Below are 18,715 nucleotides of genomic sequence, written 5' to 3'. Positions count from 1 at the left end.
TGTGTGTTGTCATGGCAACGAAAATTTCATAGCACTCTCAAATGTTTGATGTTTAGTCAGTGATACGTATAATTTATTACATTAATGATTTGAAAAATACACGTCATGCACGACGAGGTCATACTGCTTTCATGACGTTCTTAATGTCACGTCTCAAACTGAATATTATTGCACAATGCTTTCGGTGACTTACTTAAAAGTATTGTAGCTCTTGAAATAGTGAATATAATTATATCAAGTTTTTAGATTTGAAAGGTAATTTAAAAGACTGTTTTTCATGAATATTTTGTTATCTCAATTTTGATTCTTTTGTCACAAACACAGGTTTTCTCACGGAACGGCCCAAGATGTTTAGTAAATATGAAACATGCTAACAATGCACTAAGCAAGCATTTTGTTTCAGTCTTGATGTAATTGTTAGTTGGAGGCACATTATCTTTAACGTTCTATATCTATATTTGTATTGTTTTCACAGGTTTATGCTATACTATATTGGAAAGGCGATTTATAGAAGGAACCACGGAATTTTAAATTTTTATGCTTACTCATCTCACGTTGACAAAATAGAGAAGATAACAATGTCACACACTGTAAACGTGATTTACACTCATCTCTTTCAATAATATTATTAGACCTTTTGAACTATAACAGGGATTGTAAATATGTAAACGCTGATTAAATGCTTCATAGATATAGTTGTTGCTCCATAGGTTATCCCTTATGTAAAGCATTAGAGGGACAGTCGTAAAGTTTATCGAAATGAAATTTTGTACATATGAGAAATTGTATTATTAACACTGAAAAAGTGAATTTAATTTTAAGTCATTCTATTCGACCCATTGTTCTCATCTTTATATTATATGCTTTTTATGGGTTTTAGTAATAGTTTCCAAGGTTGAGTCTTTCCGGTTAAGTTTTAGGTACTCCTCCGGGCATATCTTGGACACGTACTGACATCTTGATAAAGTCATAAACTTTCGGTAAAATGGAAGCCTTCTCAAATTACGTGCCGACGGTCGAGGGATCGCGCAAGGGTAAAGTCAAACGAGTTGGTCGTGTGACCGAGTTAAGTAGCTAGTTTAAAACAGAATAAAAGCGTTCTCTCTCTAGTTCCTTACATATACGTGTGATTTAGCACAAAGTTACAAAGAAGTGTTTGCATTACAATTTTACCTCCCCTCGTTAAATAATGCACTCACCGTCCCTTATGAAATAACGTACTTATATATTAATCCGCACTATCTTTTCGCTCGTTATTTTGTACGGATGTATTAGGGGTTATTCTTGATGACATTGTTTTAACAATATGAGATCCTTATATAGTTTCTGCATAATCCTACTACAAATTAATTCTCACCTTGCATTTGTAGTTCCTGGACAGAGGACGGAGGGCTTCGAGGTGAGGAACTACCGAGATTACTATTTACAAGCTGAAAAGGTAGACTGGGATTACCTCCCCTATCAACAGAATCTCGTGGACTTCTACGACGAGTAAGACTAACTTTGTTTGTTTGATATATATAAAATCTCCAATTTCAAGAGAAAGTCATTAATATGGATGGCCGGAGCACCTGCCTAAAGCTAGATTTTTAAATTCTGCAAAAGTATTAATTTTTGGTTTTCCCGATTGTAAAGGAATATATCTTCATGGGGAACATTCGTCCCTTTTGCGGCCTTACCTGTATACTTACTATTAAGCAGTTCAAAAAACGGTCTTTTTTTTGAAAAGAAAAAGAAATTTAAAACTAATACATTCGTTTTTGTTTACAGATATCTAAATGACACGCTAATTAATGGAGCTAACAGGGTTGGTAGTAAATATACTAAATATGTTTATAAACGTTACACGGACGGAAACTACACACAGGAGATTCCAACCCACCAATCCTTCGGTTATGTTGGACCCCTTCTACACGGGGAGGTAGGGGAAGTCATTCGTGTTCACTTCCGGAATAAAGTTGATAGGCCGGTGTCGGCACATCCACACGGCGTCAGATATGATAAACTGAATGAAGGTAGGTACACAACAGATTTCCAAACAATTACACGATAAAAAGGAAACATTACACCAACATGGCTGGCAGCTATTCCGACACGAAAAAATCGATAAATATGTCTTAACAATCACAGAAATATTTCTGTTCTCATTGCCTTTTTGTTATGCAAAGAACAAAAATCTTCAAAAAAAAAACGATATACCGCTTTAAAAACGGCACACTAGCATAATTCTAAATTACTTCTACTTTAGGCTTAGGTTTTGATTCACATTTTCTAATAACGTTGCATTATATGCAACTCGTATTTGACAAAAATGTTATGAAGAAATGCATGTTCGCAAAACTGTATGCTTCATAAGGTACAAACTACAAAAATGAATGTCACAAAATGGCACAACATTCGTTAAAATAAAGAACTTCGCCTGATATCCTGATAAAATCAGCGAATATATTTTATCAAAATGATTTTAGTATTATCTTCGCTTCCTGTTGAAACAGCCTATACTCGTGCTTGCAAAGCTCTTTCGTTATCCGTTTCTGAAATGAGCCTATGATTTGGAATACTTTGAAATATTTTGCCAAAAAAGCATGTTTTTGGTTTAAAATTTAGAACGTGGTACTTCGAAGTTCCCATTGATGTCTTAAAAACAGCCCGCACATGTCTTGAGATGGAAAAAAAGTCGACATTACCTATTTCTACATCATTAAAAGAAGAAAAAAATGTTTGGTTTTTTTTTTTTCAGAGAAGGGAATTTTATCACTCTTGACCTAATATAATGCATCGAATTTATCATAGACCTGAAATCGTGATATAAAACCTATACTGTTTACGCCGTGTTCTCAATAGGTAAAGCAGCTTACATAAACGCTAATATTGGGTATATTTTATTGCAACACGTCTGACAGTCCCGGTAGCTCAGTGGTTAAGCATTGGTGTTTGAAATATCGAATTTTGCGGGCCGTATGTTCGAATCGAGGCTTTTTTTTGTTTGTTTTTTTTTTTTGTTTTGTTTTTTTGTTTCTTTCAGGGTAACCACCATAATCATTCATTTCTCCTGGAATATATTAGTATATTTAGATAGACATATTATTGAATTAATTTCTGTTTAAAGAGGACCAGGCATCAGCTCTGTGTAAACACATCGTATTATGAATGCATAGTCACGAAAACACTCGAAAATTTCGTGCAGGTTAAATTCCTCTCTGGTATATTGCCAGTATTAGTGTAGTCAACATGTCCGAGGCGTCCACGTCTTTTTTGCAAAGAGAAACACTGTTCAGTATAAGAATGATACATACTACAAACTACTCTGAAGGTTATTTCAAGCATCATCATATTTCCATATTTCAGTTCGTTATTGTATACCGTAGTGCTGTATTACTGCATTTTGAATATTTTCAATTGTCTTTGAATTTTTTTTTATTAAAACAGAGATAAAAAGCAAAGATTTTAAAAGAAAAAGTATAAATCACGGTGGGATTCGAACCAACGCGACAATGGAAATATAAAAGAATCGCACATGTAAGGCTAACGCTCTATGACCGGTACTAATCTTCTACTTCAAAATAAGCGTCCCAGTTATAGTATAATATAAAAGTGTGTACTTAGATAATGATATTTATCAATTATCCCCCTGACTTGGACTCGTCCAAATAGTCACTCCGAAGTTATCAGACACGGACTGTAACAGGTTATGTTTATTTTGTTAGCCAAAAGTTAGTTCAGTTGTTCACAATATTTTTCTACAGAACATAAGAAAGTGTCAGGTGTTTCAGCCTTATTCTGCCTTATATCTTGAGAATACCATATATTTGCGAATTGTCAATTCCTTAGAAATGATATCTGTTCTTTTTAAACACCACTATTTTTACGTTTACTTCCATTTAAATGTTTATTTTAAATATACAGACTTTGCCATTTGCAATTAGGTTACAACACGCTATATAGCTGTTCTTAATTCTATATGAAATTGACGTATTTTCCAGTGGCTGCAGCACACTTCAGGACCCTTTTTAAATGTCTGTAACTTACATGTTCTTGAAGAATATTGTCAGTGCTGAATAAAACTCAAAAGAAAAATGGGGGGGGGGGGGGGGGGGGTATATTTGATGCAAGAAAAATATTTCAGTCAAACACACAAACTGCAAAATCATCTAAAAAATGAGACCCCAAATTGTAGTGGTAGTGTATGATCTAAGTTTCCATTATAAATTATGTCATGTTATTATACATGTCAAGCATAGATCTGTTATGTGATTTCAAGAAAAAATTGCAAAGAAAATAAGGAAAATAGCTCTAAGAGCAAAATAAACCTGAGAACTATTTGAATCCGTCATTATGCGATACCATTCTTTTTTTTACAATACACAATGTAGTTCTTTCGTCATTTTATTGATCGCGGCGATCATTTTGAATAGGTAAAGTATATGCGCAGGGGAAAATATTTCATGATGGACCTATGAATTCTTTACTTATGGGTGAAACAGGTCTCATAAGCGTAAATACGACTAGCTTCTACTGATTATAAAACATACCGTACGATTTGTTGTGAATTAACTGTTGTTGTACTTTTAGTAGTTCAACCGCCACCCTTGTTTAAGAGCAACATTTAAACAAGAAATATCTTTAAAAATGATGGTCGGCGAATTGTAATAAGGAAAGAAGTTTATGAATTTTTCATCTAACATTCATCTTTCATCTAACATTTTGCAAACTAAACACCGCACTTTAACAATTTAAATGGTTCTCTTTTAATTTTTCGCAAAGGTTTCGTAGGGTTGCAATTTTGTTTCGTTTATCCTTAGACGAATAATTACAGCAGTAGTTTGATGAAGATTCATGAAGCGGTTCATGAGAATAGGTCATTAAACGTGTTTATATTTTTAGCTAAATTGGTCCCTACCCCCATTTGTAACAAAATAGCAAGAGACCTTACGATATTGTTTCACATCGAGTTTGATAAAAATCCATTACATTTTAGTGGTTAATGCGAAGAAAGACATATCTACTTTTAGCTATAGTGGTCCCTAATAGGGCTCAAGTTCCTATATAAATTAATTTGGAAGAGTACCTTATAATGATGCTACAGACCAAGTATGACAAAGATCCACCAAGCTGTTCATGAGACGCTGTATAAAGGCATTTCTTGTTTTAGCTCTAGCAGCCCCTAAAAGGGGTTAAATGTCCCAGCTGAACAAAGTTGGCTGCGGGCCTAATAAAAATGCTACAAATTAAGTTTGATTAGAATACATGAGAAAAAATCAATTAAAGGATTTTTTTATTTATTATTTTTATTTATTTCTAAAATAGGCTAACTGATCCTGCTTTAACAAATGCATATTCGCTATCATGAATCTTTGGACAATGACGTCACACCTATAAAAAAGTGAAGGTCAAGCAAAACATACAAGTGTAATTATTTCAATATTTCTGTTTCATAAGCAATGGTTGACCGTAGTCATATCACATAGATAAACTGTATGCAGCGTACCTTCATATCAGTGTAATGAGATTCAGTCATTATATAGCATATATATAATAAAACAGATTTCAACTGAGTTCAGTATTTGCATACCATACTAAAGAAAGATATTCATATATAATAAATCAGTTAAATAATTTATAACAAATATATCAAAGCAAACAAGTACTCATTTTAATATGCAAATTGAATAAGTCACAAAAGCAAGAAACTTTTTCATATACAGGCGACAATTGTAACAAGAAAAAATCTTTTAAAAAGCACTTCTCTACATAAAAGACTCTTATCACACCCTTATTCATGTGATACGCAGACCGTATTCAGCTCTTTCTTTAATTTGATATATGTTGGTATTTGAACAGGTTTTTATCATATTTATTAAACTTATTTATCATTTTGAGATATATCAATATTTTTGCTAAATATACTGAGCCAAAGTTAGCTTTAAAACTGTGAACAGCGTCGTTTAGGATAAACGCTTTGTCTACATTTCACTCAGCGTAGCACAATCAACAGAGTGAAAGAAATTGACACTCTCGTCCAATCAGGCAGAGTGTTGCATAAATCTTCCATTTTGATAAATTATCTATAATGCGTTATCAAGTAGTTTGATTTGCTAACTGAAGTCACGTGGCATAGGTAAACGAAAACGAATTTAGACGGCGTCGCCGAAAAACACGTTTTTTTTCATCCTCAAGTAATAAGTAAGTAGACTCGCCCGGTTTAATCAATCTAGACGCATAATCTAACTCTATACATAGAGCGCGATACCCCCTCTGAGAAAATTGGCTGTGTCCGTACATGGTCACTATACCTGTCCAGTACTGGACATTATGGTAAACGCTTCTTTCCTGCACAAATGACAATTTCGCAACTTCTGTCCGGTTTGTACAAATTTCTGGCCGCGATAAACCATTTGACTTGTCGACGAATGGAATTGGATCATTGAAAACGACATATTCGGCGAATAAGGCAGGAGGCGTGCTCGGGCGTTTTCATAGCGAAGCAAGGCTGAATCCACTTCTGTGGTTGAATCGCTCAAATATTTACTTTTAGAATGTCTATACCATTTGACTGTGAAGATGATACTAGAAAAAAGGTTTTTATCTATCAGTTAAAGCTTAGTTTCTAAACCGTGCTGCTTGGTATGCATGCAGTATATACCTTGTTTAATTTTATCAGATTATTTGCCAATGGATCAAGAATGCTGCAGATTACATAATCAAAGGACTGAAAGTACTGGACGATCGATTATCTCTGAACAACACAGATTGTACACATACATGTGTAAATATCAGGAGAACCTTTACAAGATTAAAGTTATCAACTTGAGACAAAAATGTACACACATTTTGACTTTTAACCATATGTGTGAACTTTACTTTTGATATAGGAACGCATGTGCTTGCCTTATGCATTCAGTTACCATGTTCAGCTATCCTATGAAGTATCATAGGAGTATCTTGAATGGTAATCGAGAAGTAGATTTTAACAACTCAAAGTTTGCACAACTATTAACGTCATATAAAAGTTTCGAGTTTGGCCTCAGGTTTAATTGTATGTTGAAAATTGATTTATTTGGATTTAACATCGTACTCAACAGCTAAGATCATATGGCAACTTCCAGCTTTCATGGAGGAGGAAGACCCCAGGTGCCACTAATAAATAAAAATGTTTCACACCATCACAATCAAAGGTTTTAAACCGATCTCGGTTCCTGTTATTATATTCTCTGAATCTGATTGAATTATTTGCCTGGCTTTCTCGAACGTTTTTTTTTTCAGTTTTATAAAATCTTATCGATGTTTCAATCAAAATCGCTACAAATTATACTTACAACTCCTTTTAGCTCTAATCTTCAAAAAACGGTCTTAAAAAACCAGAACAGCCAACAAGATCAAGGAAGACACAGAAAAAATGATTAACTGAATATATAAAAATGTTACACACCATCAAAATCAGACAAAGACTCGCTTTCTCGAACGTTTTTTTTTCTCAGTTCAATAACATCTTATGAATGTTTCCACCAAAATCGCTAAAAAATGCTTACAATTTCTTTTAGGGTAGCTGTAATCTTCAAAGTAATCTATTCCAACTATTTATTGTCATACATGCTAGTATATATAATATTATCAAAATATGTCTTGGATTCAGTGTTGTTATATTTTCTGGTCCTTTGGGATCATGGAGTCCATTCAACATATATGTAATAGAGTTCCGCTTAAGCCGGTGCTAGGGGGCGTGGGAGGTGTTGCACATTTCATAACCTCTGATGAACAGACTCAATCAAACCGAGTCTGCTATTATTCTTCTTGGTTGCATTCTTTGCTTCCAAAAGATCTTTTTACAGATTTTATTTACAATTTTTACAGCAGCTATTAAATAGATTACATTACTTTTTTAATTAACCGATTGCTCTTATTTTTGTGATAATGATGGTAGATGACAGATGCGGGTGTGGTTTCCCCATTCTACACCTTCCTTTCGGTAGTTTTGGACACAAGTACTTTCACTCAGGGGACTAGGTATTGTCATCACTTGTCACAATACCCGATTGTCAACTACTAATTTTTATTTGTTTTACTCTTATCTCTTTTCATGCATGTATCATTATGTTTATTCCCATCTATTTGCTAAGCGGGGCAGTAACAATGTCAGTAATATATATCTACTGTAACAGGGTTATTTCCCTTACCTTGCCTAGGTTTGTTCGGTGACCTAGTTTTCGCGCATTAATATGTTACTGCAGTCAGAAAAAAACAACAGAAATGTAAATCATAATCATACTGATTGCAAAATACGTTTAACATTTTGTATTTTTATACGTTCGACAGTTGAAAATACCGTCGTGCCAAAATAATTAACTTTTGTTGGTTTATCAAATGTTTGACATGGAACTACTTGTTTGTATATACGACACTACTTTTGTCGGTCCGCCGTAAGGAATTTCTACACTGTTAACACTGGATCGATTGTGAGACAATCGATCCAAAAAGGAGTTATTTTCAGGAGCTTTATACACGGACAACACCAAACAAAGTGATCATGTTGATGACATAGTCCAGCCCGGAAGTAATATAACTCTCACGTGGAAATTGACGTCTGACTTTTCGCCTCGTGACGATGATCCTAACTGTATACCTTTTGCTTATCACTCGCACATTGACCCTGACAGAGAAGTTAACGCCGGATTGCTGGGTCTTGTCATTGTCTGCAAGCAAGGTATACCATTAAACTTCACATAATGTATTTTTAATAACTACAGTCTTGAATGTAAGGCAGTCTATCGGTCACTCCTTGAAACAAGGTTTTACAATTTCACTTGAACTTTGAAGCTAAAAACTGTGACTGTCGCTCGCTGGATCCTGCACTTATCCTCTTTCTGACGTTTCGCTGTCATGAACAGTAGTAACGAAACATTCCACCATACTGAAACAAAGCATTAGAATAACTTCTTATTATTTTGCTTTGAACACTAATTAGTATAGTTTACTTTAACTCCGTTAAGTTACAATGGAAACTTAAACGACAATATTTCTCCATATTGACGTTCAAATTATACATCGGACGCGTAACGTCATTTGCGACGTCAATATCATGTGTGTCATCGCATAAAAAAGTTCACTTATGACGATATTTCCAATCTTATTAAGGCTAAAGAAGACCTTTGTATCATTTATATAATAATTAAAAGTAAGTAACAAAGGGATTGTTTGCTTTGTATTGAGAAATATGTTCTAGTTCTTTCGCGTAATAATGTTGCGCAAATTTCCGCTACAGAACTTATACAAAACTTATAACTTATAGATGTAGATGATTTTGTTAAACCTTTCAGTCGTTGTATATTTTCATTTTCAGGAACTTTAAACGACAACAATAAACGAACAGACGTCGATAAAGAGTTTATGCTTTATTTTGACTCCATCAACGAAGGCGAATCTTGGTTGGTTGACGAAAACCTTAAACGCTGCCAAGATCCAGCAGAATGCAAACGCCTTTTCGACTCTGGTGATCCAGACTTTGAAGAAAGTTTGAAAAAGGATTCAATAAACGGTATTATTATATACCTATATAATTTCTTCAAACATACAGCTTGCATTTTACAAGTAATTAAGAACGGACAGAAAAAAATATTCGTATTGTACCTTTTGTATTGTATGTTTCCGGACTACTTTCTTTTAATATGCATCACCTGACACAAGCGCACACAAAAATTTCACTCATTTCTATTATACCATCGACAAACTTTTAAGATTTCGTTCGATAACAAAACAACAAACAAAAATCTGGAGGTATATAATAAAAGGGTAATTACACTTGTAGCTAGATCTGGGATTTTGTATACGGCTCTCGTGGATTTTGCAAGGACGAATCACACTTGCGCGCCTCGTGAGATCCGATCTCGAGTAGATTACAGCATCCCAGATCGAGCTGCTATAATAATAACCCCGTTGTATAACTTAAACTTTAAAGAGAGTCTGTAAGATTAGTATTACTGATACCTGCAATTAAGAGAGCTGATAAAAAAGATAAATGGTAAATGGTAGTATAACTTAATTTGCAAGAGATAGTTTTAGGAAGGATTCAATAAATTATAGTGTAGTATTACTTAAACCTGCAAGAGAGATTTTGAAGAAAATCCTTAAATGGTAGTATAACTTAAACCTGCAAGAAAAGTTGAAGAATGATTCAAGTACATAAACTTGTAAGAGAGCTTGGTACAACGCAAGCTTATTGTAAAGTCAAATACGCATTTTATAGACGGAAAATAAGATTAAAAAAGAATTGAACTATTTTTCTTACGCTGAAATTAGTTTCTACATGTACCTTTTCACAATCTCACTACATGTGTATCTATCAGTATGTGCAGCCATCAAGGTTATAGTTATATCGTTTTTTATTGTTTGTCACTGCAGGCTACATGTATGGTAATATGCCAGATTTAAATGTATGTGAGGGTGACAAAATTGCTTGGTATATATTCTCACTCAGTGCCGAACTACATCCTGTAAATATTCATGGGCAGACATTCATAGAAAACCATCATAGGTTTGTATAATACACACCCTTTTCCGGAAGTCAAAACTAGAAACTTGTTTATATAAACGACAAATATGATCTTTAATGAATGATATAATATACACTTTAAGGATTTTTGTTTTCATTGTTCAGTCACATTAACAACTAGAATCACTCATATTCCTTTGTAAATGTTCATTTATTTTGACGACAGTGCTATTCCTCTGCAAAAATAATTCATTTGGAATTGCATTACAGAGAAAGTGTTGTGAGTATTTGGTCTGCTACATTCCGCGCTGCTGAGATGGTCGCCAGGAATCCTGGGAACTGGCTCATACAATGTATGAACTCGGAACACAACAGAAGTAGGTGTTCTTCCGGATAAAACGTCGATAGCTCTTAAAGTTATCACATGATATTTCAATATAGTTTGTTACTGTTCGTGCCTATTCACATGCCTGTATTTTAACAGTAAAACATTACTTAATCAATAGTAATTCAGAAACAGTAGTTTATTTCTCCTGCAGTTAAATGTTCAAACGCCATCAAAAATGTATTTCTATTTCTGCAGATGGCATGAAGGTATTTCTAACAGTGAAATCGTGCTACGGTCAAACCCCTGTTCCGGACCAGCTCAGTGGCAAGGTGCGACATTTCTATCTGGCAGCAGAAATAGAGGAATGGGACTATGCACCCTCTGGTAGAAATCTTTATGATAACAAAGATCTCACAGAACCAGGAAGGTAAGCTTATATACCCTGACCAATTGAAGACACTAAAACAGCTATGATATTTCCTGCTACGAATATGAATGTTTTCTTCCGCCTGTTTGTGTATCTGTAAATCCGCCCATGAAGTTTGACGTCTGCTCAATACCTTGTTAACTTCTGAATTGATTTCATTGTAATTAAACGTCTGCAGAAGCTGTCTTCCAAGGGCAAGGCTGTGGACAAAGGTTAAGGGAAAGGGGCATAAAGAAACAAAAACTTGTACTCCCGTGAAGTATATCAATGAGAGAAAGTGGAGAGTACAAATCCGGAATAGCTATCTACTTCCCACAAGTTTCTTTTCCTGTTCAGTAACTTTGCAACTTCCGGCACGTATTCAGTAGAATTTGGTATATGCCGGCAGTTAGAGAAAGTGCTGAGTACAAAAAAGCATAACTTCATCTTCGACGGCTTACTTCCCTTGTTTATTAAGACATTGATGAAGGGGAATATCACTGCCTTGCAGCCTACAGTTTTGCTGGATAAACATATGTTCATGCCCAGTCCGAAATTAATTCTATTTTTTATTACTATTAATATAAGCTGTCTGCTAGCATACATTATGTAACTAAGACTAAGAAAATGGCCCTTATTATAACCTCAATATTTTAACAACTCTTAGATTCCGAAGACCAGCGTAACGCAGTGAATTTGTTTGTGTGTTTTTTTTTATTTGTAATCATTATAAATATAGTTGTAATATATTTTCATATCAATAGCGACTCAGAGCTCTATTATTCAAAAAGTGTCAACGGGAAGAAGTTGATTGGCGGCAAATACAAAAAGGCGAGATTTTTCGAGTATAAAGATATTCAGTACGGAGAAAAAGTCAATCGCTCAGAGCGCGAGGAGCACATGGGTATACTGGGACCCGTTTTGAGAGCGGAAGTTGGAGACACAGTACAGGTTGTCCTTATTAACCTCACACCAAAACCGGTTTCAATCTATCTACAAGGAACTAGTCTAAAAAGCGCACAGAACGGAATGTGGATCAAACAGCCTTTCAGTAAGTCTGGTCGTACAAACGACTGTGATGTTCTTACAAGATTTTACGTGGTCATTTCTTGGTGGAAAATAACACCTCTATGACGCAAAACGTCAACAGTAAGGTGAACTGTTTGCTTTCGTTTCTTGTAGCAACTAGGATTTGAAGAGAACCCAGGTACTTGACGGTTGGGTCCATTTTCACGGGTAACCCAATAAGCCAATAAGATAATTTTGGAAAAGCAAGGACATACTCAAACTTGATTGAGACGTTATAACTTATGGACTCTATCGGTCCAAATCTGTGTCTGACTGTAGTTGTTTGTAGATAAAAAAAGGCTTGGAAGACATACAGTTGTTTAGGTTGATATGAGCTAAGGGGGCAATGGTTTTAAAAATTATTTGTACCGACAGGTCAGTGGTCCTCCGGTATCAATAATTTTACACGTCCGGACTCTAATACCAATAATTGCTTTATCTATTGTTGTAACTACAATAAAAAATGAATACTAGATTAAATGAATAGATCTTGTAACTGGTTGATGCCAAAGAAGAATATATATAATTATGTTTACTTCTAAAAACTGACCCTTGTGCAGTTCTAGTGTAAGTGTTTCTCTGTCTTTGACCCACAGTTTATCACAGAATACCATTTTCTGCTTTTAAAAGGTAACAATGGCTCGGGTCATATAGTGACACCAGGGAACGTCGGATCGTACGTGTTTACAGTCCCATGGGCGGTAGCGCCGGGTACTGATGATCCGGATTGTCTTACATACCTGTATTTCTCAACTTACGACATGGAACATGACGTCAGTTCCGGTCTTGTTGGTCCTCTCCTGATCTGCAAGCCTGGTTCCCTAGATTCATACACGGGTCGTCAGGTAGACTTAACTTTCGATTATTAGTATATTGTGAAATCTTTTACACACAACTCATATATTCAATGGTGTTGTACGATAAGTTTTTAAACATACAAACGTCATTTTTATACATTTTTATAATATACAAAATACAATAAAATTCATATTACGTAAAGTAAAAACAGTTCATAAATCCATAGTAACATTAAAGGAAAAGCATAAAACATAACTGATACAAAAACAGTTCTTAATGCTTATGCCTTAGGCAGTGCCTAAAAAATAAAAATAAAAATAAAACGTTTTCAGATTCTTCGTAAAATCGTCTAAGGATTTAGCCTGATACTGGAAGGTATATTATTGCACACGTTCGAACCTGAAGATCTTAAACTTTTGAAATACTTTATTTATTTTAAAATTTGAACAATACAGCATCCATCTGTAGTGTGCAAGGACCACATTTGACAATACTGGGAGCTTAATTAGATGAATTGGTCCATTTCTTACAGGACAATGGTACACGAAACATAAGTAATTTCAATTTGATCCGACTTTGATAAGCGTAATGGGTTTGTATAGTTTGTTTAGAACTGTGGAATTTTCTACGGTTTTAACAAGTTTCGCTCACACACATTTAACTTATTTCACCTTCTGCTATAACAAAGTATGATTACGCAATGTATGTTAAATAATAATCTTATTTCAGAAATATGTTGATAGAGAAATGTTTCTGTATATATCGAGTATAGACGAGAATTTTTCCTGGTATCTGGACGACAATATAAATACTTACATCAAAGATACTGTTGATAAATCTGATGAAGACTTTGTTGAATCAAATGTTATGAGATGTAAGTATTCAACTTTACATATGAACATATCTTTAAAATCTATATGTTTGTATCAACAATTTAAGAGGATATTGGGAAACTTTGTGTAATTATTTTCTACGGTGTTCATTTAGGGCCATCATTGTTTCACCTCTTTGTCCTGTTTATAAGTAAGGACGACAGTAAGAAAAAATGACGCCCTTAGGACGGAGGGACGATAGTGCAATACGATCGCACTATCGTATTTTGTAATATCGCCTTTAAGTCGGAGAGGTGATAATGCGATCGTATGATGCAAAAAACGCGAAAACAAGATGTGAAGACACGATTTCAATATCAAACTTTGGATCGTGTTTCCATGTTTTATACCGTATTACCACACTATTACCTCACAATGTTAGGGCAAAATTACGGCAATATGTTTGAAACTGAGATATTAACATGGCTCTATCGTATCTGCATTAGATCGTTCTTTAGACGAACGGTAGAGAGTGCGATAATTTGATGCGAGAACCTGATTCGAACTTTCCTAATTCCACGTTTAGGTCGAGGGACGAACGTGCAATAATACAATGCAAAAATTGTGAAGACACGCTTTGCATTTGGAGCCGTGTATTATCGAGCCATCTGATCGTATCTTCGTGTCTTTGCATCGTATTATCGAGCCATCTGATCGTATCTTCGTGTCTTTGCATCGTATTATCACACTATCGCCATATCAGTCTACCAACAGAAGGAGCGAAACAACGCTCTTGCCGTAATGGAATAACGTAGAGTAGAAAATATTTGGGAAGTATAAGTTGTTTTGCATTATAACAATGGAAGTAGTTTAAGATTTTTCAAATCTAAGTATTAATTTCAAAAACATTCGTACAATGTCCTTACCAGGACTTACATTATTTGCTATAATTCCTTGAAGACTTTCATGAAGAATAACTTCACATTTTCCATGAATATAAAAAGCCAATTTTACTAAAAGCAATTTCCATTATTTCAGCTATTAACGGGAGAGCGTATGGTAATTTAGAGGGTCTGGATGTGTGTAAGGATGAGAAAGTAGTCTGGCACATCATAAGCTTCGGCCAGACAGAGGGAAATCATGGTGTGACATTTAATGGGAACAATGTGCTTATTGACGGCGTTTATCGTGACTCACATGTTATTATATCTGGAGTGGGACTCAGCGCAATGATGAAACCAAGCAATGTTGGTATGTATCAGCGGGTTCAAGCGTACAAAAAAAATAAATACGAAAGATAAAAAATCAAAAAGAATGTTGATTTTGAAATACCGTACACAAAGGACAAACTTGATCTAACAAATCATGTTTGTGTTCAAGATGTGAACTGAAAAATGTCATGTTCGACAGCTGTTGTTTACCTGCCTGTATATGGATCCTGCTGTTTAAGTGTACTTTATTTGTTTTGTTTTTTGGTCACGTTGTTCTTTATTTTTAACTCGTCTTCTTTTTGTACTTTGTTTTGTATTTCTACGCCAAGGACTTTTCCTTATGTATGTTTAGTCTATAATATACACCAGTCTTTGGCAGTATTCATACATTGACGTTTCGTTTTCAGGAAACTGGTCCATATATTGTCACAATGACAATCACTATAACGAGGGGTTAAAGGTGCTGTACCATGTGAATGCCTGCGGACAGTCCAACACTAATTTCTACCAGAAGAGCGGTATCACAAGGCGTTACTATATTGCAGCTGTAGAGCGGAAGTGGAACTATTCACCAAAAACCATACACCCACTTACAGGCGAAAACTACACTGATCCGTCTAAGTTAGCGACATTTCCAAATTTATATAGAACATTTCATTTGCTATCGCTTCATTTGATTTTTATTTGTTTAATTAACCCGGGCTGCCGTCTTAAATTCCTTTAAAGCTTCTCGTATTTAGCATTGTCTAGAGAAAAATATATATGACATTAGTTTGATAGCTCAACTTATTTCGCATATACCATTTAAAGGTGAACCATATATATATTTTCAGTCCGCAGTACAACCGCATCCAAAAAGACGGAAAATATATCGGCAGCATATATACGAAAGCCTTATACCGTGAATATACGGATGCAACGTTCATCCAGGAGAAACCTGTCACTGCGGAAAGCTGGCACCTTGGTGTACTCGGGCCTTTCATTAAAGCTGAGGTTGGAGATGTAATAGAAGTCGTTTTTAAAAATATGGCTACAAGAAATTATTCCATTCACGCACAGGGGCTGAGATACAATAAAACTTACGAAGGAATGAAATATGAAGATGGAACTCCAGTTAAAGTTGGTGATGGCGTTCCCGTCGGGTCAGTGTTTACGTACCGTTGGGAGGTACCTGAAACCTCGGGTCCGGGCGCTAATGGACCAAACTGTATAAATTACATGTATCACTCCGCGGTTGATCCGGTGAAAGACACATACGCTGGTCTTGTTGGACCTATTGTAGTGTGTAGAAGTGGAGTGTTAGATGCAAATGGTAAAAGAACCGACTCGGTAGAAAAAGAGTTTGCGCTTCTGTTCCAAGCATTTGATGAAAATAGAAGCTGGTATTTGAGTCAGAATATTTTAGAAAACTGTCCAACGGCGGATACCTCCACTGACGAATTTGAAGAAAGCAACAAATATGATTCTATAAATGGTTTGATATATAACAATGTTGAAGGATTAGTTGCGAACAGAGGTGACAATATTGCTTGGTATATTCTAGGACTAGGCGAAAACGAAGACATTCACACGGTACATTTTCATGGACAGACGTACACGTACCGTACCGGACAGACTCATGAAGGAGACGTCGTTGAGGTATTTCCGGGTACCTACGAAACTGTTGAAATGTTTGCTAATAATCCAGGCACATGGCTATTCCACTGTCACGTGGGGGAGCATACACGTGATGGTATGGTTGGCACTTATACGATACTGTAACTCCAATCGTATCCCTTTGACAATCTAGACTTGTTTAAATGTTTCATATATCTTGTTTATTTATTATGGATACGGTGAGCCAAATAAATATTTTGTCCAACAATATTAGTTTGTGATTATGTCTTAAACTCCAAGGATAAATCAAGATCTCAAATTGTCCATTTAAGTATATAATGTGTTCTACGGTTCATCTGTTGTGACAGCCGCCTGGTTGATTTGTCACTTTATTGGTGACAAAGCTCATAATAAATAACGCGAGCAAATATTATATTACTGCCAACATCAGGATAGACAGATTGCAATAAATCTGGCAAAATTGTAGAACAGAGCATCGGGAGTCTAATCATACTGCCATCCGGAACCTCATTGGCAGCGCATTTTTTCATCAGCACAAACGTGCGTAAGATCACAGTGAAATACAAGGGCATTATTAAAGCTGAATACAGTATTCCCTCCCTAAACGATACCTCTGTTGAGCGATTCCCTCCTTTGAGCGGTAAACACAATTCCTCTAAGCAAATTTAACGTACTTTTCCCTCCCAAGAACGGTAATTCCCGACAACGACAAACGATACTGAAGCCACATATTACCTCCCTTGAGCAACATCGGCAATGTCCATTACATTACGGAACATCCGGATTATGTCGGACAGGACGAGAATATCCGATAAATAATGTATGCATGTACTGTTGAATGTCGATGGTACCCAAAATTTAGGTATACTGTACATTGTGTGTGTGTGTGGGGGGGGGGGGGGGGGGGGGGGGGGGCTTGAGAAAAATATTGAATAATATAGGGACCTAAAATAAGAAAGACAGAAAATGCATGACTGCTGAATAATTGTAGGTGACAGTCCTTCAAAACGATTTTATAATTGTAATTGATATGTTTAGTACATGTTATATGTATTCTAGCAAATTAAAGCCTTTTTTATGGAAAAAGATTGTACTTACAATTAAAAATGTGTCCATAATTTATGACATAATGACTAAATAACGGTATTAAATCATGCATTAACAGCTTGAAAATGTAAAACATATTTAGATAATGCCGATTCTCCAACTGAAATAGATTAAAAGCCCCAAAACCTGAATATACTTTCAGACACCTCAAGAAGAAACCGCAAGAATTATTTTGTACGTATGTTTTTGTTCCAGTAGACTTTATGGTCAATAAGGTCATCATCGATTGACGCCTTTTGTGTATGTTTATAGTACTTAAACCTTCACCTTAAATCCTTCAACTGAATAGAATTTGGTTACTAATTACTTCTCTGAAGTTTGTACCTTCAAAGTTCGAATTAATATTCAGCAAGGTTTAATTTTCCGATATTTTTGTTTGTTTTGTTGGGTTTTATGTTGTATCGACACAATTATAGGTCATACAGTATGTGCTTTTTCCCGCTTCGATGGTTGAGAAAGACCCCACCTGCCCCTCTGTATTATTTCATCAAATGCGGGCCCCTGGGTAGAACCTGCGACCTTCCGTATGCAAACTGGATGGCTTTCTCATATGCAGAATTCTTTGCATAAAGAATTACATTAAGCTCTGCTAATTGAATAAGATATACTACTATTAATCTATTTAATCACATTACTTCATGTCAAACTGCTATTGAACTCAGATAGGAGAAAGAGGAAAGAAACAACAAACAAGACAACATACGCAACACAAAGTACAAGACAGACAGAAAACAAGTTGAAAATAAGTGCAACGCCTTGGAACGGTCAGTAACCTATATAAAACTGGGGATTTAAACGCGTTTCGGGCATGCCAACCCTATTTTCAACAAGTTAGACAACACAATGTAAATAAAATCATTCCCCGCTGAGAAAAGCTCTAAC

At 35.3% G+C, this 18,715-nt stretch overlaps 2 protein-coding genes across 2 annotated transcripts in view; both read left to right on the top strand.

Moving 5' to 3' along the window:
• The window catches only part of LOC123564231 (BTB/POZ domain-containing protein KCTD5-like), a 425,345-nt gene that overhangs the window by 312,166 nt on the left and 94,464 nt on the right, over positions 1 to 18,715 (top strand). The window lies entirely within an intron of this gene.
• Positions 1,259 to 16,975, top strand: LOC123564226 (ferroxidase HEPHL1-like). Its single transcript, XM_045357624.2, has 13 exons — positions 1,259 to 1,491; positions 1,771 to 2,015; positions 8,489 to 8,701; positions 9,338 to 9,532; positions 10,396 to 10,528; positions 10,757 to 10,863; positions 11,070 to 11,241; positions 11,985 to 12,271; positions 12,919 to 13,133; positions 13,816 to 13,960; positions 14,937 to 15,149; positions 15,517 to 15,730; positions 15,943 to 16,975. The coding sequence occupies exons 1-13, from the start codon at positions 1,307 to 1,309 to the stop codon at positions 16,868 to 16,870; spliced, it is 3,252 nt and encodes a 1,083-aa protein (XP_045213559.2). The 5' UTR covers positions 1,259 to 1,306; the 3' UTR covers positions 16,871 to 16,975.

The sequence above is a fragment of the Mercenaria mercenaria genome, chromosome 2 (genome assembly GCF_021730395.1).
Source record: "Mercenaria mercenaria strain notata chromosome 2, MADL_Memer_1, whole genome shotgun sequence".
NCBI lineage: Eukaryota > Metazoa > Mollusca > Bivalvia > Venerida > Veneridae > Mercenaria > Mercenaria mercenaria.
Note: the sequence above shows the minus strand (reverse complement) of the source record. Positions and strands in the feature narration are given on the sequence as shown.